This window comes from Columba livia, chromosome 1 (genome assembly GCF_036013475.1).
Source record: "Columba livia isolate bColLiv1 breed racing homer chromosome 1, bColLiv1.pat.W.v2, whole genome shotgun sequence".
Lineage (NCBI taxonomy): Eukaryota > Metazoa > Chordata > Aves > Columbiformes > Columbidae > Columba > Columba livia.
The window spans coordinates 58,394,726-58,419,113 of NC_088602.1; the positions used below are offsets into that span (position 1 = coordinate 58,394,726).

The 24,388-nt window shown below is 39.3% G+C and overlaps 1 protein-coding gene across 5 annotated transcripts in view; it reads right to left on the bottom strand.

Moving 5' to 3' along the window:
* FGF14 (fibroblast growth factor 14) overlaps positions 1-24,388 on the bottom strand; it is a 417,171-nt gene that overhangs the window by 232,106 nt on the left and 160,677 nt on the right. The window contains exon 1 of one of the 5 annotated variants that reach the window (XM_065057938.1): positions 16,259-16,279. The exons of 3 other annotated variants lie outside the window; for them this stretch is intronic. Coding sequence is in view for 1 of the 2 variants with exons in the window: in XM_065057952.1 (XP_064914024.1) it covers positions 16,259-16,261 (3 nt within the window). In the remaining variant the exon portion in view is untranslated. Of the gene's footprint in view, positions 1-16,258; positions 16,280-24,388 lie in introns of those variants that run through there. One more of the 5 variants, XM_065057952.1, reaches the window with a different exon arrangement.

Sequence of the window (24,388 nt, forward strand, 5' to 3'; positions counted from 1 at the left end):
GCAGATACTCACTTAAATCTCAAATGTTGTTTCGCAATCAAAAAAAAAAATACACGCTTTGACACTCACATGGGCATCCATCTTGAGTTTAAATAGGGGTCTTCACTAATTTTAGTGAAAATCCTCCATGCTAATTTCAAATATGTGTCTATATTTGCAAGGAAGCAATGCTGTAGGATCCCAAGTCTCAATTCCCTTCACATGGGACTCAGAAGGATTTCAGTGACAAAATAATTACTTCTATCAGAAATAATCAGGTAATGAATCCACACCTTGGTCTTGTAATTTAGTCTTTCTGAGCACAAATGACACAAATTGTTTAGTTCTTCCCTCCTAGATAGAAAAAAAAAATAATAATAACAATAAAGATGAAAAAAGCAAGCCTTCATTCTAACTGGAGATCTTAGAAAAACACTTCTTCCAAAGCATTTTATTGCATTTTTTGATACTCTGATACATTTATTTTTTTTAAAAATTCTTCACCAACTCTATGTAGTAATGTTAAGTTCTAAAATATGAATTTGTTTCATAGTTTGCTTCACTTGCTTTTCACTCTACTCAGGACTTAACCAGTTTCTTCCACTTCTGAGTCCAGCCCAATACCAGAACAAGAAAAAGCGATATGCCTTCTCTAACTCTAGAGTAGGTTCTCATTGTCTTTTAAATCTGTTATTACAGGAGATGCAAAGTTAGGTGCTCAAAGCATTAACAACATCTCTTTGAAACAGAAAGCTCTGGTTTGCTGAGGGAGGGGTGGAGGGATACCATCCCCTAGCATCCGGAAAGCTTTATGCCTACAACACTCTCTCTAGAGAGAAGAACATTTCAGACACAATGACAGTGAGACTTGAAGAAGAAGATTACACTTCCGTTAGGTATTGTAAGCATAAGGCTTTCCTGTGTCTGAAGATAACAGAATGTTAACAACTCTTCTAAGTTACCTTCCGACATGTTCATTATTTACTATCGGAACAGTAAATTCTGTCATACAAAGAATGTTAATCCTTAGAGTTCAGTCTTTGCATATACTTCTTTTACGTGTGGTCATAGTAGGCACAGTTTTCACAGGATGAAATATTTGTTCCTTAAAAATAGTTAAATTCAAGCAGTATTTTACTTTCAATAGTTTCATTTCTTGAAGTGTTTTTAACAGCATTACAGAAGACAGCAGACTAAAGAATTTGTAGTGCATCGATGTAGAAAGCACTAATATCAATTTCACATAGGCATTCACCTAAGAGAAGTTTCACTTTATACCTTTTAATTTTTTCCCACTCAGTATACTTGGCAACTGTATTAATAATCCATACAAAAATATTGGACTGAATTAATTCCCTTGCTTACAGGATTTGTAGTCTTTATATGTACTCAGGTACAAGAAAGGAACCAAGAGGCTGTGGGGCAGAGACTAAAATCTACGCACTGAAAAAGAGTGTGCAGACCCAACTGACCCTGCATACACAGAAACACAGCAAAGCCCAGTACCTTCCTTTGCTCTAGCTGTGAGATTTAACTGATTACATGGATGGATTTACAGCACAGATTTTATTTCTTACTCCAAGATTTATTGAGCTGCAACAAACTACGAGAGTCCCTGGGAACAGGTTGCTGGTGCTAATCCTGTGAGATTGCAGAACTCTGCTGACAGGCTGGCTGAGATGAGGGCAATGCCTCTGGTCTGAATTTTTACAAGTAGCTGCCAGAAGACACACACTACAGATTTAACATGTCATGTTACTTGAAACTATGTACACATGCACACACACACACATTAAAATAAATTCTGGTATAAAGCTGTACATGTCAGCAAATAACAGTTTCAATCCCAAACTCCCACCCTTCCAAAACTCCCCTTGCCAATTCTGCAAAAGTGCTAGATTATTTTGATAGCAAGTTATCTGTGACAATAATACAAATATGCTCATCTCTCGCAAAGAAAAAAAAATAATGCCTGGCTCAGTAAGTCTGTTAAAAAAATATTAATGCAGACTAGAGTACAGACAGTAAATGAAAACAAAATCAATCCTACATCAACTGTTTTAAGACTTCATGAAGGAGTTATGACCATGCAATAGACTTGCTGGCGAAAGGCCAAGGAAAGCTGAAAATGTCATAGCCCCTGTTTCCAAGACTAGTTTGTTTTCATTCCAAATCAAAACATTGTTCTTCTAATGACTCTCTTCAAAGAACAAATTTCAGACAATATCAAGTTAGTAAAAGTGGTCTAGAATCACTCAAATCACACTCTGCTTTTCTTCTCTATCCCAACAATCTCAAACACAAAGTCCGCAAAATAGCAGCAGGGAAAAAGTTAAGTCCTGAATCTAGTGACATTTCCATCAAGAAAAGAATGGTGTTTTTCAAAGTCTTTAGTTTCATTACGATTATCATTATTTCCCTTACTGCTTATATTGTCTCATTAGTGTAATGGTCAAATACTTACAGTTAATCTGTAAAGATATTATTTTAAATACATTTACACAGATGTTTTTTCTTTTAGAATTACATACCAAGTGTTGGTCAAAACCAGAAGACAATTTTTTTAAAGCTCATAGTTTGCTGCACATGGTTTGTGTGATGACAGTTATTAGGTTCACCATGGGTAGGGTGGTGTTCCCTTATGTTTCCACTAAGAAGTCATTGAGCAAATGTATTCCTGTAGCCAAATACCACTTCAACAGCGGTAGATATCCAGAATCTTAATAATAACATCATATTAGGACATCCCATTAAGGGATCCAAAGCCATGATCCTAGGGTGCCAGATCATTGCTCAGTCAACAGGATCTGGGACGACATAGTTTGATTCACTGCAAGTGAGACTTCTTCGGTTCTTCCGTAAGTGATGTTTGCTTTGGAAAGTTGGTTGAATAGGGAGAGTTTTGATGAACGTTGTGTTGAGAAACAGTAAGTACAGGGAGAAGGAACAAACCTTTTTCTCCCTCAGATTTGGCTGAACAAGGGAATGAACCATCCCACAGGATGCCAGAGAAAGGAGAATCATCTGTGCCTAATGCATAGCATTCCATCTTCATAAAGAAGCTTAATATCATCCATCATAACTGGAGGAAAAAGGCAGTTATCTCAGAATACATGCAATGGAGTATCAAAGGAGCTACCACATCTTTCTACAAGTTGTTAGTGTATTTCAGTGGGACTTGGATGAAAAAGGCTGAAAACAAGTTGTTAGTGTATTTCAGTGGGACTTGGATGAAAAAGGCTGAAAGCATTACACACAGCACTTGTTAGGCCACATGTGGAATATTGTCTTCAGTTTTGGTCCCCACTCTGCAAAAAACATGCAGACAGGCTGGAGAGGGTCCAGAGAATGGCCACAGAGATGATTGAAGGACTGGAAAGCTGACATAGAAGAAAAGGGTGAGACAACAGGACTTGTTCAACCTTGAGAAAAGAAGGCTTAGGGAAGACCTCATCACCATGTTCCAGTATTTAAAGGGTGGCTACAAAGAAGATGGAGAGTCCCTTTTTACAAGGAGTCTTATGGAAAAGATGAGGGGTAATGGGTACAAGTTACTCTTGGTGACATTCCAGTTGGACACAAGAGGAAAGTTTTTCACGATGAGAACAATCAGCCAGTTGAATAATCTGCCCAGGGAAGTGGTGGATTCCACATAAATGGACACTTAAGATTCAGCTGGACAGGGTGCTGCGATGTCTTGTCTAGACCACGCTTTTGCTGAAAAAGGTTGTACTAGATGATTCTTGTGGTCCCTTCCAAGCTGTGATTCTATGATTCCATGAAAATAACAGGGCCAGAGAGGAAAGTTCTCTTTAAAGCAATTATAGGTAAACTAAATGGCTTGTGGAAACTATTTCACCAGCACATCTAACATACTTGCTAAAGCCAAGATACAATTGGCTAAAATCATCTTTTCTTAATTTAATGTATATCTAACAATACAGGAGGTGGGGAGACTTGATTCTATCTAAAGCCATCCAGCTTCATTCCCAGAGCAAACAAGTAAGTGCTGTGGCAAAAAAAAAAAAAAAAAAAAAAAGTATCATCTCACCACTTACTTCATACAGTGTGTTTTGACAAATTATTAAAGAACTCCAATTCTTCAGTACCACATCTATTCAAGAATATTTATAGGCTCCCTCTACCTGCTCATCCCCTTCTTTCCACTAAAAAAGAAACGTCTCCAAGGATGACTAACTGGAAAGGGGAACACAGGCATTCTTATTGGTAATTACAGTTGCAATAGACTGCCAGCCTTATGGGCTTTCATCTTCCTCCAGGTCTCCAGTTGTCACAAGTGAGATGCTAAAATTGAAGAAAACTACTGAGGGACAATTACCATTTTACGTCAAGTTCCAATATATTATCCAAGGGATTGATGACTAACTTTATTGTGGAAGTAAAAGCTGAAATGAGATGGTGTGAGGTTGTAAAGGGAGGCGGGTATGGGATCTCCTCATTAAAATCTGAGAGAAGGCTTTAAGTCCTTGTATGGAGGAAAAGGCCACCTAACAAGTTTTAAAATAACTGGAAGAAAACAGGATTATAACTTCTTAGCACACTCTGCTTCCACATGGAAAATAATTTTTTCTCTTGCTTATCTAAGACAACAACTTGTTGACCAATGACAGACTTTCTGAATTAAAACTAAAGCTAAAGAGTGTCTGTAAGTATGCTACCACAAATGCAGTCTTTAGTGGGTACTTAACTTACTGTTGCGTGTTAGGATCATGCAAAAACAGAAAGATGAGTTTTCAGTGATCTGAGACACTTGAGTAAGCTTCTCTACTTCATAAAGTATGCACCCCTTAGTAAATACTATGTTATGGTAAAACATTGAACGAGGCATGCAACTAAAAAATGAACATATTACTGCTTGTGTGGCTTCATATTTCTTAGCTGATTTCTGTTGATGAGAATTTCCAAGTAAATAATCTTTCATGATAAAGATTATACAATCACCTGCACTTTTTTTTTGTTAGTGATAACAATCCAAAGGAATAATCATGTCTCTGTGAGTGTCTCACCTCTGAAGAGACTGAAATTTGATTTTTCTCCATATCAGACAAAGAAAATAAAAGCCTATTTTAAATTGCATGGGGAAAAAAAAAAAAAAAAAAAAAAAAAAGAAAGAAAAACTGAAGGCCAAAAATTTCTCTAGCAAACTGACATTATAAACATTGTATGTTTAAACATACAATGAAAGCAGAAGGTGTGTTGCTTGCTTAGAGACAACACAAAAGTCTGATGAATATCTGTACCAACAGTTGTATGGGAGCAGCAGTGCCTGCAAAAACAGCCAGCAGTTAGCTGTCCCTGCAGTAGCATCCCTGAACGGGAATGCACAGGCTGTAAAGCTCTTCCAGAGAGTTTTCTTTCCTCCATTCTGTTGCCTGCATCTGTCAACTCTCTGCCTAGCATGAGGTGATGATAGATGTCTGTAGGCAAAGCATTTCAAAGTCACAAAGGATATTTTTCTTGATTATGACCTGCCCATGTATATTTTCAGGGGAGAAAAAATCCTTAAAAGCCCCGAAGTGTTAAGCTAGGTAAAGATAAATTAGGATACTTGTAATTAATTGTTTATACACTGAAGAAAACTTTCAAAGTTAGTATATCACCTTAAAAAATAAGCCTTTCAGTTTGTGTTAACGTACATTTTCAGAAGTGAAACTGTGGGACACACTAAGCACTCCAGATATTGCACATGACTGGACATTTTAACAGCTTTTACAAATAACACTTTTGACATCCAGTGGAGCCAGTACTCTTAATGAGCATAAAAAGGGAAAAAAAAATCCAACAAAATCCCAGCAAACTTTTCAAATGTAAATTTAACCTGACAGAAATCTTGTAAAAAGGTTGGTAATTTCAGGGTTTCCTTCCAAGACCCAAACAGAAATAAAATTGAATTGGGAATAGAAGCACTGATGCATGGGTAAGCAAGAAGATTTCTAAAGCTTTTTAGAAAAATAACTTTGTATACACAAAAATGCATTTTATCTGTGTGAGAACTTGAGCAAAGTAACTGAATGTGTAATAAAATATAACTTTTTTTAAAAGCAGTACTGTTCATTTATCTTCATTTCTTAAAGACTGAATTACTGACAAATGGGTTTCTTAAAACAAAGGAGGAAAAAATTACAAATTATTTATATTAGTCATAGGATAGAATATGATGGTTCATTAATTCAAACAAATTAAATTCCTTAATGTAAGAGCATCAATATATCAGACAGATCTTACAAATTTAGCATGCTAACTTCTGTCTACTTTTGATCCACTGTAAGCATTTAGTTAATTTTTTTCTTGCAACAGCATAATCTTGCAAAAATTTATAGCTCTTTAATTTTTATGCTGTAATGCACTCTTAGATCTCAGTGGAACTATTCACATCATTAAATCTAGAGAATACACATTTATCTTTTGCAGGAGTAGGGCCCAATTCTCAGACCAAGCTCCAAATTCAAGTAATATGGTAATATTTAAGTAGGGGGGAAAAGGGTGCCAATTGCCTATATCATTCATTCACATTTCAGAATATATGCTCAGGAGGGAAGAAGGGAAAAAAAGACTTCCCCTTTAGCAATACATCTAGGCAAACCGTTCAAGGGAAGATGTATTCTGGGTAACGATTAACAAGCTGCAAGACTGTAGAAAAATAAAAAATGAATATGTAAAAGAATGTCTGACTATTTTAAGGTAATTAATGTTTTCACCTCAGCATCTGAAAATACAGACCTTGTTCTGTTACTGTTTTTTTTTTTTTTGTAGTTATAGACACAATTTTAGTCGAATGGAAGTAGAGAGGAACATTAAAGGCAGATGTTATAGTAAAGGCAGAGAAATGAGGAGACATAAATCTTTGAGAAACAAAATCCTGAGCTAGGATTAAAGAAAAAGACAGACTTCTGTTGTTCTTCTAGGTCTAAATTCCACTCACTTGGCTTCTAGTAATTTAGAAGTTAGATATCTATGTTGGGATTCAGACACCTAAGTTTGGGTGCCTGTGGTCCCTTTGTAAGCCCTTGAGATAATCAATATCTTTAAGGGGAGCAGAAGGAGTCATAGAATCACAGAATATTTGTGGTTGGAAGGGACCTCTGGAGATCATCTAGTCCAACCCATCTGCAAAAGTGGGTTCAGCCAGAGCAGATCACACAGGAATGTGTCCAGGTGGGTTTTGAGTGTGTCCAGAGAAGGAGACTCCACAACCTCTCTGGGTAGCCTGTTCCGCTGCTCTGTAACCCTCAAAGTAAATAAGTTTCTCCTCATGTTTAGATGGAACACCCTAAGTTTCAGTCTGTGCCCATTACCCCTTATCCTATCATTGTGCAGCACTGAAAAGAGTCATCTCACTATAAGCAACCACCAGCGCTGGTCACCTGAACAGTGGTCTCTGCTCCACAGGGCATATTGACTGCATCTCCATTGACTCTAAGAGAACTGCCTTCCAGGGGTGCCTGAGCTGCTCCCAGCACCACAAGGCAAGCTTCACTGGCTAACTTTGGAAGAGACGTAGTGAAGGAGACTCATCACACTTTAGAAATCTACGATGCTATTGTTTAGGCTTCAAACCAGTGGAATAAATCCCACTACTGGGACTGTCCAGAATGGATGTTCCTTGGTAGGAGTTTGATCTTTTATGGTGCTATTTTGGTTTAACTGGAACTTAAACTTATTTCCCTGGAGCCTGACTAGAAGGTGCGATGAGCAGTGGACATGCAAGCTTGGTTCGCTTTGGTGCCCATCTGGAGCCCATTTGGTTTTAAGGAAATCCAGCATTTCTGCTCATGCCCTATCTCTGAACGTGAAGGTTTAGTAGCTTTACCTTAAAAGGGATGATCTTCCTTTCCATTTTCTGGAACTTTTGTTTCACCCTCATTGTTGTTAATCGTTGTTACTATTTTACCTCTGCAAAACAAAGCTTATTACTGTTTAATTCAATTCAATTTTGCACATGCTTCCTCCCCTCAGTTTCTCTGTGCCCCTGGGTTCCCCATCCTACTCTGGGTCTATGATTAACCTCTGTTTCAACAAATCTGGTTGCCCACCATTCCTCCTTTTTTATGGGTTTTGGTAATAGCCAGTAAACTTCTTTTTCTCCCACTGATTACAGCTGCTTCACCTATTTTGTTTTCCTCACCTCCCTAGATTTGCTGTCCATACAATTGCCATCCTTGTGTGGTCATTTTCCACCTTCTGTAAAACCTGCTTCCCTTTGCCCTACCTTTTCATTGGTTTTACACTTTCACAGGTATGTTTTGTTTTGTTCTGTTTTTTAATGTCTCAAATCCCACAGCAGTGCTTCACATTACATACTTAGAAATAAGGACTGAATACTGGCTGCAATATCAAAGTCACAAAACTAATATACTCTCAGGATCTAATACTTCAAGAGCCAAAATAAAAAAATAAATTAAAAATAAAAACAAACAACAAACAATGGAAGCCAACAGCCAGAACTGGTTTTGCTGTTTAGATGTGGAGGCATGCTGAAGATAGAAGAGGGTGATGTCTTTTCCCAGTATACAAGTAATTTTGTCATCAAATGCATTTACTCTGAAGAGCAGAATAAAGCTCATTGTCTGCAGAAACCTTAGATAATTGTACAAAATAAATGTTGACATGGAGGTGCTAAGACAGTGCTCATTCCATATTCAAATGATCAGGAAATCTAGGTCTCATCCAACATGACCCATCAGGTTAGAGCATACTGTTTTTTAATGTCATGTCACTCTCTCAGCATATGTGTGTTATATTTTAAGTCCCTCACCTCTTTCCTGGACCTATTGTTCTTTCCCAGTGGCATGGATATAATCAGTCTCTGAGGGTGCACAGGCAGCCTCTTGGTGACACCACAAAAGTGCTTTTGCAAATTTACACTCACATGTCCTGATCTACTATGGAAATGCTGCCACTTCCAAAAAAAGAGTAGTGATGGTACAGAAGCTCAGAGAGAAATTCTTAGCAACTTTGGCAAAGCTGACACTGTCATAGGCATTTTGGTAGTGGATTAAAGCCACTATGCAGTATACTGTTACTCAAGGTAAAGAACTTGAACAAAACTCAAAATTAAAGCTCTTAATCTTATGAGAAGTCCTGTAGGACTGCTATGGAGAGACTGATTGTCCCAGGCTGGGCCACAGGCAAGGTGGGGGAAGGCCCAGGGAAGGCTGGGCAAGGGCAGGAAGACCCCTTTGTGCCCTGTCAGTGTATTTTTGTGGAGAAGGTTCATCACACTGTGAAATGACAAAGCCCTATTTCCGATTATTGAAATCTGAGCAGCTTGCAGTTAGAGGAGACACTGCTGCACTGTGAATCATGCTGTGCTGAACGTCACATCTCATCATATATTCTCATCTCCACATCTGTGCTTGAAAAGAGCAGCTTCATAATGAACAATGTACAAAAAGAGGGCACACATCGTCCAACAGAATGTACCTTTATGGTATGCTACTTAAACCATGGTGATCCCACTTAAAAAAGAAAAATCTTTCAAAGCAAGAAACATCTGCAGATCTTCTGCAGCCATCAGTGCCAGAAGCGTATTTCAAGAGACTGAAACACTGCCCTTCTGTCGAAACTATGAATTTGTGATGTGATGCACTAAGGAAGAACCAAACCAAATGTTTTTTATATTCCCAAGTTAAAAAGAAGTTTTCAAGTCTTTCAAAGTCTGTACAGTCTATTAACACTCAATGATTAATAAACAAACAGTTCTATAAATGATCAGCCATTGAAGTAGATAACTCTGAAGATCTTCAGTAAAGATGAAGATGCACCTGTCCTCTCTACATCTTTTCTGAAGTTAAATTAGATGTAAAGTCCTGGGTACACTGAACTCACAGGAATTTTATAACTGATTCCTGTAGTGCAAGATTTCATCAGATATTCTGTTTGTTCATACAGGTATTGAATTCCTGACTTTGAAGTTATGTTTTTCTACACTGGCTCAAGTGTGTTCCAAATGCACCAAAAAAAAAAAAGAGAAGACCAAGAACATACACTTTGTACATTGTGCCTGCCACTGCATGCATCCACAACAGTGTGAACTATAGCAGTGCAAATTGATAATTCCCAGCAATATTGGTAGTTATATGCCATTTCAAACTTCATCAAACAAGTAATAAAATGAATACTTCTGGTATAGTCAGATCACAACCCTGTGTCCTGAAATCTGCTTCCAAGCACAGAAATTATGGGCTTTTTATTCTTATAATTCTTGCGATATCTGACAAATGCAATATCCCTACAACAGTCAAAAAGTAGAAAACTCATATTACAATAACTTAAACAGCAGACTTTGCCAGTTGAAATCTCACACACAACAATAATTTATTTAAATAAAAAGGACAAACTGATATTGTAGATTTATGCATAAGCAACTTGTAGTGACTTAATAGTTCAAGTATATATAACATCAAGAAAAGTTGCATATAGATGTAGTTATTTTATTGTATATCCCAAGAGTATTTTTAATAAAACTTAGACTAACTGTAATAAAAATAATCTTTGTAAGTTTTACCTGGTAAGTTAGTGCTGTTTAGTTGGCAGGAAGTAATTTGTTAAGTGGTCAAGCTATTGTGATTTATGTGACTGTATTCTTTCCATGTAACCACTGTTGGATACTAATTAATTCATACATGATACTTAAGTCTTGGAAGAATCAGCATCTTCCACATGAAACAACTGTGTCTGAAAATGCCTGGGCCTCTTCGTTGTTCTTCTAATCACTCATCTCTTAATTGGGGGCAATCACCATTTCATACAATTTTTACTAAGCATTAGTTGCAAATGTAAAGTGCTTTGAACCTGATAGTGCTAGGTGTTACTAGCATACTCAAATTACAAGACAAAGATCTTTCACAGTATCACAGTATCACAGTATGTTTGGGATTGGAAGGGACCTCAAAAGATCATCTAGTCCAAGCCCCCTGCTGGAGCAGGAACGCCTAGGTGAGGTTGCACAGGAACATGTCCAGGTAGGTTTTGAATGTCTCCAGAGAAGGAGACTCCACAACCCCCCTGGGCAGCCTGTTCCAGTGCTCTGGCACCCTCACTGAGAAGAAGTTTTTTCTCAAATTTAAGTGGAACCTCTTGTGTTCCAGCTTGATCCCATTACCCCTTGTCCTACCATTGTTTGCCACCGAGAAGATCCTGTCTCCATCCTTATGGCACTCACCCTTTATATATTTATAAACATCAATAAGGTCACCCCTCAGTCTCCTCTTCTCCAAACTAAAGAGACCCTGCTCCCTCAGCCTTTCTTCATAAGGGAGGTGCTACACTCCCTTAATCATCTTTGTTGCCCTACGCTGAACTCTCTCCAGCAGTCCCCTGTCCTTCTTGAACTGAGGGGCCCAGAACTGGACACAATATTCCAGATGGGGTCTCACCAGGGCAGAGTAGAGGGGAAGGAGAACCTCTCTTGACCTACTAACCACCCCAATTCTAATACATCCCAGGATGCCATTGGCCTTCCTGGCCACAAGGGCACAGTGCTGGCTCATGGTCATCCTGTTGTCCACCAGGACCCCCAGGTCCCTTTCCCCTACACTGCTCTCTAATATGTAATTTCCCAACCTATACTGGAACCTGGGGTTGTTCCTGCCCAGATGCAGGACTCTACACTTTCCCTTGTTAAATTTCATTAGGTTATTCCCCGCCCAACTCTCCAGCCTGTCCAGGTCCCGCTGGATGGCAACACAGCCTTCTGGCGTTGTCAGCCACTCCTCCCAGCTTAGTGTCATCAGCAAACTTGCTGATAAATGCACTTCTCCTTACCTCAGTTTAGATAAAACTGGCAACTATTTAGATGCATAAAAGATGCCATCTACTATTGCTGTATTAAAAAAAGCTGGATGCTTTCTACTACATTCTTGAAATATCCCCATCAATGCAATAGGTTTACCTGCTCTGTGTGGATGACGACCACTAATTGCAACACATTGAAGAAAGAGGATAGAGGAGAGGAGAGGAGAGGAGAGGAGAGGAGAGGAGAGGAGAGGAGAGGAGAGGAGAGGAGAGGAGAGGAGAGGAGAGGAGAGGAGAGGAGAGGAGAGGAGAGGAGAGGAGAGGAGAGGAGAGGAGAGGAGAGGAGAGGAGAGGAGAGGAGAGGAGAGGAGAGGAGAGGAGAGGAGAGGAGAGGAGAGGAGAGGAGAGGAGAGGAGAGGAGAGGAGAGGAGAGGAGAGGAGAGAAGAAGAGGAGAGGAGAGAAGAAGAGGAGAGGAGAGAAGAGAGAGAAGAGAAGAGAAGAGAAGAGAAGAGAAGAGAAGAGAAGAGAAGAGAAGAGAAGAGAAGAGAAGAGAAGAGAAGAGAAGAGAAGAGAAGAGAAGAGAAGAGAAGAGAAGAGAAGAGAAGAGAAGAGAAGAGAAGAGAAGAGAAGAGAAGAGAAGAGAAGAGAAGAGAAGAGAAGAGAAGAGAAGAGAAGAGAAGAGAAGAGAAGAGAAGAGAAGAGAAGAGAAGAGAAGAGAAGAGAAGGCATCTTCCATTCACCCCAGGGTGCCACTGGGGTGCAGCTCAGAGGCACCGCTGGGAGCTCATAACTCTCACAGCTCTGATGTACACCACAGTCAGAATGTCAAATGTCCTGTGATCTGTGATAAATGCATCCATTTAAACACATAGTCTCTGTAAAAACTACATACTGAGGAGGGCACAGGTTTACATCCAGCAAGGTTACAGAATTGAGCCCTATGGGCAACTACTTGCTATTCTCATTATTGCTATCAGTATTGCAGCAGTGATATTGACAGTGATCAGACCAGATCCCTTGCACTGCACTGAATGCAGATACACATGGTGGCAGTTTTTCACCCAGGAAGCTTTTGTGTTCTAAATTTAAATGAGATCCTGTTTATAAATAGCAACAGAACAATGTGGTTAAACAGACTCCTTTGCCAGCGTCATAATGATTACAAATTACATCAGTGGAAGCAGAGAACGTTAACAGCTTTGCCTTAGTTCTTTGTACGTTATGTTGGGGAACTTGTCGATCTGACTCCATTCCCAGCACTTCTATTCCTGTAACTTGCTGTAAAGAAAACAAAATAGAATGTCCCTAAAGACAAATTGTCTAAACCAGAAAAGAGGATTAAGGTTAAAAGTCCAAAGTTGAAGATACTGCCCATGACAACTGCTGAGATTGACTATGCATCTCTAAAAAAAAAAAAAATTACACAAGCAAAAATTAAAAAAATAACTTCCCTGTTTTTCTAGTGGAATTCCCCTACAGTTTAATAATGATTCCTTTTCTTTAGCAGTTGGATACAGCATGCTATACAGTTTAGTTTCATTGTGTGGCTCAGTAGAAAGTGTTAGTCTCCACTATATTACTGGAGCTTATGGAGGCATAGCTAAATACCATTTAAATAACAAGCCGTAGCACATTTCACTAGATGGCTGTTTAAAGGCCCATGTAGGCATCCAGAAAACTTACGAAGATAGCATTCATAATGGTAGTAGTTACTAAGCACACCTCTAGAAGCAGTACAAATATGACCAGTAGTGCAGAAAAACAGCTAAAAATGGAATAGGTCTGATTTATCACTGCACTACCTTAGTTTCACACAAATCTAATTCCAGCAATTTGCCCAGGAATCAGTCCAATCTAGTTTTGGTGGATGAAGTTAGAGTGGCTTTAGGCAGAGTAACACAGCAATGAATCAGATTTTCTTCCAACTGTTATTAGAGATTTCTCCCTGTCTAAAACCAGGAAGAAATATGAGATATCTTTGAAAATAACTGCAAAATGATAACCTCATAGTGATCACCACACATTAAGAAAGAGGAGTAAAGTATTTCCCAAGGCCAAAAGCAAGTGGAAAAACTTGCTTTCATTACCAAAGTTGTGACATGTGGGTGAAATTTGAGGAGATAAAGCATTGCCTTGCAAAGCAACCATGTGCCAACTCCAAAGCCTGATAGCTCAGATGCAGAAGTGGACTCTGCTTCATTCCCCCTGGGAGAGAGCTGCATTATATCAAAACCAACAAAAACCCCAACCCAACCAATATGCCATGCAAGTTCACTGTAAGATGCTACAGGCTTAGGCTACTTGGGAAGGCTGAAGCTCAGAGACAGGCTCAGTCTTCTGTCCAGCTGGGAGACTGCTGGTATTGTTGTCAACAGAAATGCAGAAAGGACCTTGCAAAGACTAAGATTTTGTCTTGTTCCCATGTGCTTTTTCTTTTTCATTTAACAACAAAAAAATACTATGATAAGTATATGTCTAGATAAAAGTAAAGACTGTATCATAGTTTATTTTGACTCCACTACACGTAAAGATTCTCATTTTTAAACCATGCTGATGAAAACAAGTTTTAACTGGAATGTAAAAAAGACAAAAATCACAGTTTAAACAGAGAAAATATCATACATGAATCTTTGTAGGGGAAATTCTGGCTTGAAATCAAAGCCAAAGGAAAAAACATGTTGAAAGATGCAGAACTGTGGTGAGCCCACATTCAGAGGGAATAAACTTTTGACCATGGAGAAGAGGAGTGAGACTCAAAAAAGAGGGGTTTAATATAACCACCTTTACAGCTAAGTTTATTAGGGTTAACAAAATGGCAAAAGTGCAAGCATGAAATGGGAGACCTTAGAGTGTAGAAGACGATGGGAGAAGAGAGTCAAGCAAATTAAATAAGGCAAACCTTAAAAAAAGGCAAATACTGTGTATGGGAATTCAGGGGAATTAATTCTGGAATCTGAGTGAATTAAGCAGACTACCTGAAGAGGCTGACCTTCAGTGTGGGGGTGCCATCCACCTGCCTGGCCTAAGCCCAGCCTAAGAAAAAAATCGCAGCTAAAGGCTCAGTTGTAGCCATACACATTCTGAACATTGCTTTTGTTGTTTTTGTTGTTGTTATTTTGGTTTAGTTTTGGTTGGTTGATTGGTTTTTTGTTTGTTTTAGTTAAGCCTTATACTATATAGTACTCAATAGCTGGTGAAGATTAATGAGTCATTTGATTTGTACCAACTTCCCTATTCCTGTGCAAATTCTAAATCAAATGGGGTTAACTGATAGACTTTGGCTACCATAAATCAGGAAGCTTAGGTAAGCTGTGATCTGCATTGCAGTTTCTTCTCCCACAAACACCACTTGGAATCCTGGGAGTCCTACAAACCAAACCTGCAAGGGATAATCTCTGGTGAGTTATAACCAATATTCCAGTTGCAAGTGGGAAGAAGGTGTAGAATAGCCTAAGACTTACAGAATTGCACATTTGTCATCAATAGGAAATAGGAGAGAGACAAAACCAGTTTAGTTGACAAAAAAAAATGCATTAAATCCAGTGTATATTACTTGCCAAAACTGGCAGTTCAAGCAAGAGAACAAAAGTCACTGCCTTAACAATTTTAGGAACATCTGAAAATGAACACATTGCAGAGGATTTTTGCTAAGAGTAAGCCAAAGACACTTGTGATGGCAAGTAATAAAAAACTGACACTGCTTCCATATATGGGAAATTCTGTATAATTCATTAAATTCATAGGTTTGCTCAATCTTGAAGAAACTGAATGGGAAACTGAACACAGACAAAATGAAAAACGTGAGGAAATTTAATTTTCCACGGTCAACACCCACAACCAGACCCCCTGTAGGGCTGGTTGTAGGACTAATAATCAATAGACAATCCCCTTCCAGATTCACTAATGAAAACCTCACTGCAAAACTTAAAGTAAACCCAACTTTTTTCTTCTTACTTTGGAGCCTTTTCAATTGTTGCATTTTCCATCCCAAGCTTTTTACTGTTAATGAAAGAATCAGTGTAACTCCCCAATAATTTTAGTGAATTGACAGACTTGTTCATCTCTGAAAGCATTAAATAAGGAATGCAATTGTAATTCTCACACTACAGCTGAAACAGCCCACAAACCTCTTCAGTTCCACTTCACTTTTCCTACAAGTGGACAAATTCTAGCACAGAAAATACCAGTCACTGCTGCTGACCATAAATATTTCCGCTGCAGAAGGCAGCTGCCATGGAGTCTCAGGAGTTTAGCAAGTTAGTGGAGTTAAATGCTTTGAAATATGAGTAGATTTCCAAGCTGTCGCAAAACTAAAGCCACCTCACAAAATAACATTTCACTGATACATAATGTGGCCATGTAATGCACGACTATCTGCAAAGTGAATTGAGCAAAAAACCCCCACTTGTTCAGACTATATAAAATGTATTTTCCTGTCAAACTGCACAACATAAAGAACAACATGAAGATTAAATAGTACACGAACACGACAATCAGCACTGGACAGAAGAATCCACCTACCATGCAAGATTCCAGGCAAGGACTGATTCCCCTTTAATTGTGTCCTTCTTGTGACTTTGCGCATATTGATACACATGTAAGCGTTCCTGAAAATTGCCTAGCCCAACAGAAATGCTGTCTTCTTCCCTTCTGTTTAGTAAAAGTAGTAAAAAAGTCAGTCTTGTTCTCTTTAGCACACTTTGCACCAGGTGGGTCCTGCAAGCAGCAAGAGGTGTTGTTTTGCTTGTGACAAGTTCAAGGAGAGCACAGGGAACTCAACAAGTAAGGCTACAAGAGCAAGACTCTGAGAGCCTGAGTGGAGCAGAAATAGAAATTGTATCATTGTCACATACAGCAAACAAGAACACTTGAATACCAGGTTGGTAAAAAGGTCATAACCCGTGTATGCCAAAGCAGGATGGCGAAGGAGTTTTTAAATCCACCAGTGAATGGTCTTTAAAGGAGACTACTATAGCTTCTGTGGTAGAAGCACAGTCAGGAGAGTGGGGTACCGGCCCTTGGACATCTGAGGCTTTTAAAGGTCTTTTAAGTTGTATGAGGTTTTGAGGGCCTTAGGAAGAGTGGATCATTATGGGAAAGAAGGAGTTAACAGGGACTGTGGCCTGTGTTGGAGGAATGTTGGGCAGGAGACAGCAGCTCCTGAAAGCACGTGAAGATAAGAACAGGACATTAGGGGAGGAAAACAAATTGCTGTGGGGATCACGCTGGGGAGTGCAAGGCCAGGGAATGTACCTTTGCTGCAGAAGGGCTAAAAATGGCTGCTGCTAGAAGAGGATGGTGAGGACAGCAGGAGAGACCAAAGAAAGAAATTTCAGATACAGAAAAATGGGAGGGGAAAAAGAGCAAACTGTGTATTGGCTTGGGCTAAGGCAGCTGTCATAGTAGTGTTGGAGAAAACACAGGAGAGGACATTTGACGGTGAGGAGCACAACTCTTACAAGAAGATAACTGAGAAGTTTAAACAGAAGTGACCGAGTACAATGGGTAGAGAGACTGCAGTAAGAATTAGAAGACAAATAGCAAAATAGAGTCCTGAGGACTGGCCCAGAGACATTTGGGATGATCCCAGTCCACCTGGGACTATGCCTTGTGAAACTAAATTACCTCCATAACCCTGGAGTCCATATGGCTCTTTGCATGAGGAAGGACAGGCATATGAATGAACAAGGGCAACCAGTAGTGGTAAAAATAGCAGGGCCAATAAAAATACAGGAGAGAAAGACCACTGAGACTGTGACCACTGAAATACAAGTAGCTACTACTCAGATTTAAGCTTTGGCTAAATTGGGACTTTAAAGAACAACACATACGCAGGGCAGCTGGCAGCTTAAGAAGCATAGTTTGGTTTGACCAGTGGTGATCAAAATCACCCGACTTGTCCTGTGCAGCCACCAAACAGGCCATGCTGAACGCCAGACCCTCAGAAACACCAGCTATGGGGAACTATATGGTGACAGCCAGTGCTGAGATGTGTTAAGGCATCCGTCTTGGTGTCTGTAGGGCTTTGGTTGGAAAAATAAAAATCAAGTGTCTCCAGAGTCACATATTGTTAAAAGCAGCTACTGTCCATAGTTGTCAAACTCATGCTGGTTGAAGGTGGAGTTCAGTTACTGTGAGCTAATATGCAAAACCATGGTGCTGGAGGATTCTGTCATCCATTGCATGTGATTAGGGGGCTTCTGAACCCTGCTAACACAAATGGTGTGAATTTGGAAGGGTAGACTAGCAAGGCTGAGAAATCTCCACAGGAAGGAGAAGAGTCTAAGGAACCTAATAAAAAAGGAGAAGGCAAATAAATACAATAATAAAAGAAAGATAAGCAGTTATTATGCTTGCTAATACAGGCCCTGAGGGCAAACAAGCTGGGCTTTTGGAAAGGAAGAACAAAATGGACCCTTGTGGTTTTATGCAGGATGGCATGGAAGGTTTTCTGATTTTTATTTTTCCAGGAATGCTGGGTGAGTCATGAAGATGGCATTTGAAATAGAACAATAATAGGGTTTGGAACAAAAAAATTGAGTGCCTGGGAGAAGGGAATAAGAAATCATTTATCACCCTAATGCAGAGGATGGCACAACTGTGTGCTAGAAGTGAAAGAGAAGATCCCAAGAGTCAAGACTTGAAACTAGCGCAGGTGGTCTCTAGCAACAAGAAAGTAACACTTTCAGCCCCATTGGCTGAGGAACAGTCAGACTTTAAGCTCGGGCAGGTCCACTCGCTCAACCCTGTGAGACCCAGTAGATTAGTGTGATTGGCCAGAGGAGACTTATAGTACCAACCCTACGGCGATACCTGTAGATGTAATGAATGGCCTCATTAATAGAGTTTGGTGCTGCTATGGGTGCACTGGGTGCCTGGGAGACACAGCATGCCAGCAAGTCTGCAGAGAGGGGTGGTGGTATTGAATTCAGCAAGACAGGAGAAAAATGGCACTTTAGGAAATGGTGTCCATAGAGGGAATAGTCTCATCTGGATCTAACTAATAATTATTTGTGTGTGGGTAATACAGAAACAAAGCCCCATAGTAATCTTGGCTAGACAGTGACAAATGGCAGCAAAGCCCCAGAAACACTTGAAACACTGTGGGGGTAAGTGGCAAAACAAATTTGTACACATGTGCTCAAGATAAGTTAGAGGGTGGAAAGATTAATACACTTGTATTAATACCAGGATCTGATCCAAAACCACAAAAACCATATGAACGTCCAGTGAGGCCGAGGAACAATTGTGTCCCACTATTATTAGTCCTGTGGACTATGTAGTGCTCTAGTCCAGTGACTTGGCTTGTATAACTTACCAGTGTATCAAGGAGAGATGGAAATACGTGGAGTCTGGATTTAAGGGCAGCAAACACTGTAATGCCACAAACAGCACCTAGTGCTGTTAAATTGCCAAAATGCATGGCCACAGAAGTACAAGAACCCAAGCAGTTTTCAGTCATGAGCACAGAAATATTTTCTTTCATTTGTTTTGTTTTGGTTTGGTTTGGTTTTGTTGTTGTTCATGTGTTGTTTGTTTTTTGTTTTGTTTTTCTGTTACCCTAGAAAGGAGTGCTGGTGTAAGTTTGTTTCTGTATTTCAAGGGAAATACATGTTACTTCACATGAATTCCTCATAAGTTTCACAATGGTCCTGCAGTCTGCCAATCACACATCACCTGAATGATGTTAACCCATGAGTGAAGGAAAAATAAAGTATCATAGGTGCTGTAGTAAATTTCAGTTGGTTTTGTTTGAAACCTTTACATTTTTGGTAACTAAGGAAGTTCATACATCGTTCATGCACACAAAATTCTGTGTTTGGCTAGTAAGGAACAATAGAGCAATCAGCACTGTCCATAACTCCTGTGACTTCTAAAGGAGTTTAGTGTGTAATTTAAAGAAGGAATAAAAACCTTAACAACATTTGAAAACTGCACACAGCTGAAATATTAGTCAAAATTACTCTTCTGTGTTAAAAAGCTGGAACAGACTAAGCTTTTATATAATAATTCTTTGAAACTCCTTTTTCCAAAATATATACATCATGAAAAAATCCATTTTCCAGATTTTTTTCAGTATGACAGATATCAGCCCTACATCACTTTATCACTAGGCATTGATACCAGCAGGCATATTGTGCAGCAGTCAGTTATTGAAAATAACAATTTGGCTTTTTGTAAAGCAATTGACGCTGCAGTTATTTGAATGGCTGCTTGACAGAAACCACAGCAAGGTACCCTGGTTTCTGCTTCCCCAGAACTGATTCCTGTGGAGTTCCAACCCAAACTTCATCATTCAGTGGTAAAATTAGACAGGAATATTTTAAGAATTGTAATGTGAGTGTAACTGAACAGCTTAAAAATCAGTAATAGCACCTGTATTTTAGCATTTGACGTTACTAAGCATTTTAAAAATAGCACAGGACAAAAGCCTGTTTAAACAAAACAGGTTAGTAGCAATATTAAAGTGAAGGTTGAACTTAAATTGCTGGTTTACTTCTGTATTTTTATTAAAGTTGACAACCTTTCTTAAAGGCTGTGTAAATTACTGGGACACAGAAGGGGCAGGGACAGCAGCAAAAAGCTGAGCCTGCCTGTGCAAAGATGATCCCACACTGAACAAACTATTACCAATGAACTGCAAACTGCAGTTTGTCTTTCAGGTTGATGCTGGCCCATCATTTATTTTAATAGTTTATTTTCTGAGGTCTTCCACACTTGATTCTTTCAGGGAGTTATAGTAGTGTTGTCTGAAGACATAGACACATGGCTGCTGGGAGGTGGCACCAAGGCACCCTTCTGGCTCCACAGCATGGATCAGGGAAAGGAGAAGGAGAGGCTGGAGCATCTATGCTGTGGGTCAAAGTGTCTACAGGCAGCCCAGCGCTGAGCGTTTGCCCTTCAGCAGGGTAGATGCTCAGGGGCTGTTGGCAGCTTTCTGAAGCCACCCGTGATCACTGTGTCTGGGGGAGCCAGTGAAACAGGAGGCTGACAGACGGCTGGCTAAAAAGCTGCCACTTCATTTATTTAAAAATCCACATAAATATTTAGGTTAAGCTTTAATGAGCAATGTTTCCCTTTCTGCCATTTTTCTTTCTCTGTTAAGCTGAAGGACAAGGGGGTCTCTGCTAACAAGTGAATGAAGCTGGGCATGGCTGGGGGAGGGAGAAGCCAGTCTTGGCACTTCCCAGCGTCAGCAGGTAAGCGGGCTTTCAAATGTCAGTATTCTCATCCATAATGATAGCCTCTTTGAAAGGCTGGAAAAGCCTCAGCAGCAGCTTGCAGTCATACATCGAAATAACAGCTCGATGCAAAGCGAGAGTTCATTCCTATTCATCTAACACCTTACACACTTTTTGAAGACAGAAAGTAGTTTTCAGTTGCAAAACAATTTTCCTTCTATAGTTTTCCGTAACAGAGACAAAGGAAATTTCACAACCTGCACTCATCTTTCTGCATAATACACAAAGAAAAAAATCTTGCAATGCACAGACCAGCGTCGGTTTCAACAGCTGATCTAGAATCAGGTACAGAATGCTTGGTCTGTGTTTTTTCACCGCTTTTAAATGGAAGTCCTAACGTAATTTTAATAAAAGTGGCATAAACACTACAGTTTAATCTTGTCTTGCTAATGAATGAAAAGAGATGCCAGCAGAAGCTACATCATCAATTCTATGGACACCTTACTTCCTCAGTGGTTTTAAGACTCAAAATGCACATGCATTTAATTTAATCTAATCTGTAAGGCAGTCCTTTCAAGAGCAGAGTTTGTACTGGAAAATAAAGTGACATCTTTATTTTCCAGAGATATTGAACTTAAATATTTCTGGAAGATTATATCAACTAAATAAACTAAATAATAATTAAATAATAAATAAATATTAAGTAATCTGTCATTATAATCTGCTTAAATAATCTGTCTGTTCTATAGATTTTCTGGAAGACTACCATATAGAAATTTCCAAGCTGCTTTGTCCCAAACAAAATACCACTTAAACATACTGAAGGACAGAGAATGGTTTAAGTGCATTGAATGTCTCTTAAGACATACATTAAGAGCACCTTTATTAAAATCTTAATTAAGGTATATTTTATTTTCATTAATTTTCTCTGTTAGCTATGGTGAATTTTATTATTTAATTTTGTTTATTTCTTTAGTGCTATGTATGTGTTGCTGACTAATTCATGCAGCTTTCTTGTGGTGGGCATAGGCCTAGGCGGGCTCAGGCTCCACCGCAGAACCAGTATCTTACGTGAGTCCTGCTCAATCAGCACTATTTTAACTGTTGTGGATCCTAATGCTTAGCTATTTAAACTGACATAGGATTATTTAATTAAATGGTCTCTAGGGCTGTAGTCCAGACTAATAAATTTTAAAATAATCTTGATTCTCACATGCACTGTATACCAACAATGTAATGACAGCTTGGGTCCGAGTATCTGCATTCATAAAGCAGAAAGCATTTGACCAGCTCAAGGTACTTCCACCTCCTCTGTGATCTTGAGCCTTCACACTGTGTGTGTACATAGTGCAGGCTTTTATGTCAGACGATGATAAAGATTTTCAATATACCACTGTCTTAATAGAGTTGTAAGTCCTACATCATCAGCAGAAGTATAAAATCTAGTGTAGCGTTATAGTAAGGTCCATTATTTAACCTTAGAATTTCATATATTGCACCATTTCAGCTTTACCCTTGCAGTCTATAAGGTAATAATAGTAATTTCAGTGAGATTGCAGTCTTGCAAAGCTCTGCTACATACATAGCCTTCTACACTGTAACACAAGATTTACAAGGCACTGTGTAGGAAATGGAACATCGTAAAACCTGATGCGGATGTTTGAAGTAGCAAAGCACTTTACAGTGGTTAATGGTAATGGATGGATGACAAAAATGAGTCATGATAATACTATTATTCTGTAGAAGTGTGAGCAAAAGAGATGTTAAGTCTCCTTTGTCTTGATGATCAAACAGATTATTTTTTTTCCAGTATCTTCCTTAACCTAAGTCTGATATCTTTCCATACAAATTCCCTTTGGTCCTGTCTCTGCACAGGAGGACACTCACTGCACCTTTGCTCCTGGCCTGTTCACTGCTAAGCAGGCTGGATTCCTCATGGGCTTGCAGGTCTCCATATGTTCACGGGCTGCCCAGCACAGGAGCAACAGTCTGTGGTGGCAGTCTAAACCACATGGCACGCTTGTGTCCTTTCTTGTTTCTGCAGCCTGAATATTTAATAGGGAAAAGAAAAGCACCATCCTCGTGTGCCCAGGAGCCAAGGACCAACTGCCTAGTGGTGTCACAAGCTGAGTCACCAGCACCTGCTTCACTTTATCTCACAGAGGCCTTACCTGACCAAAGAAGGTCTTCTCTCCTTATTCTGTAATATACTACGCATGTTAATACCCAGAAGCCACGTTTTGATCAGCAGTGAAAGGAAACAATTAAAGAATGAAGCAATCGCTGACACAAATGGGTTTTATTCCGTTGAGGACTGTTGTTCTGCCCTGAGAAGCAAAGCCCCTGAAATCTGTATTTTGTATTCTGCACGTTTGATGTGAAGTAACAGTAATTTGATATGAAGGACATCTTGAGATATTCTGCCTTTGTGAATATGAATGTAGGAATCTGCAGAAACTGTGAATGAACATTTACAACAAACTGTGAGCCTCCTACTGATGCACTCAAATACAAAACAGGAGGCGAGAGAGAGAAGTAAAAGAGATGAATTTGTTTTCCTAGCAAACAGCTGCCTTCTTTAACAGAAGAAACTAAAAAGAAAACAGTGTGCGAAGAGGCCAAAAGCTGCATTAATTACTGTATTTTTAGATGCTACAAGCACAATTTTGATAAACACTCTAAACTGTGAAAAAACTGTACTGTCAATGCAATTAAGTCTTTTTTCTTCGTGCAGAATCATCAATGCATGTGCCTGCTGAGAATATATTGTGGGCTGTGCAATGCAGTTACCCTTTGATTAATGATTCAAGGCATTCAGTGGGGACCACACAAACTCCTGGGGGATGCCACAGTAAAGCAGCCCAATGTCATCATTTAATTTCTTCTCTTGACCTACATTAGAAACAGTGAAGACACAGTCACTATTGAGGGTCAAATTCCAGATGTGGTTATAGAAAGGCAGAGTTAAAAAGTAATAGGCACACAGCTTCGGAGCAAAATTTGACATGGACAGATTACTTATTGGGTATTTAGAGGGATGATATTTGTTTGTTTATTTAGATCAACTGGAGAATGTGGGAAGGTTTCAAACTAATTCTTATGTTAGATTTAATGGTTGGGCTACTGTGAGACAACCGTATCAGAAAAAAACAATCCCCCCAGCTGGAAAAAGCTACATCTTGTTTCTTAGCTGGTTAGTATTTCTATTTAGCCAAAGCATGGCATTAGAGCTGGTATTTTATCAGGATAGACCTAAAAGTCAGCCTTAGATAATCCTTTTCCTAGAGGCACCCACAGTTAGTGACATCAGCCTGTCAGTTGGATTGCTTTTCTCCACTGACATGAAGCCCTCTATGTTATGCCAGTGGGCAGTGTTAATATTATTTCATGAAGTTTTCAGAGCTGAGCAAGGTAATACAGCATATTTGGGTTTGTAGCCTTCGGCACGTAAGAAAACACCAAGAAGTTG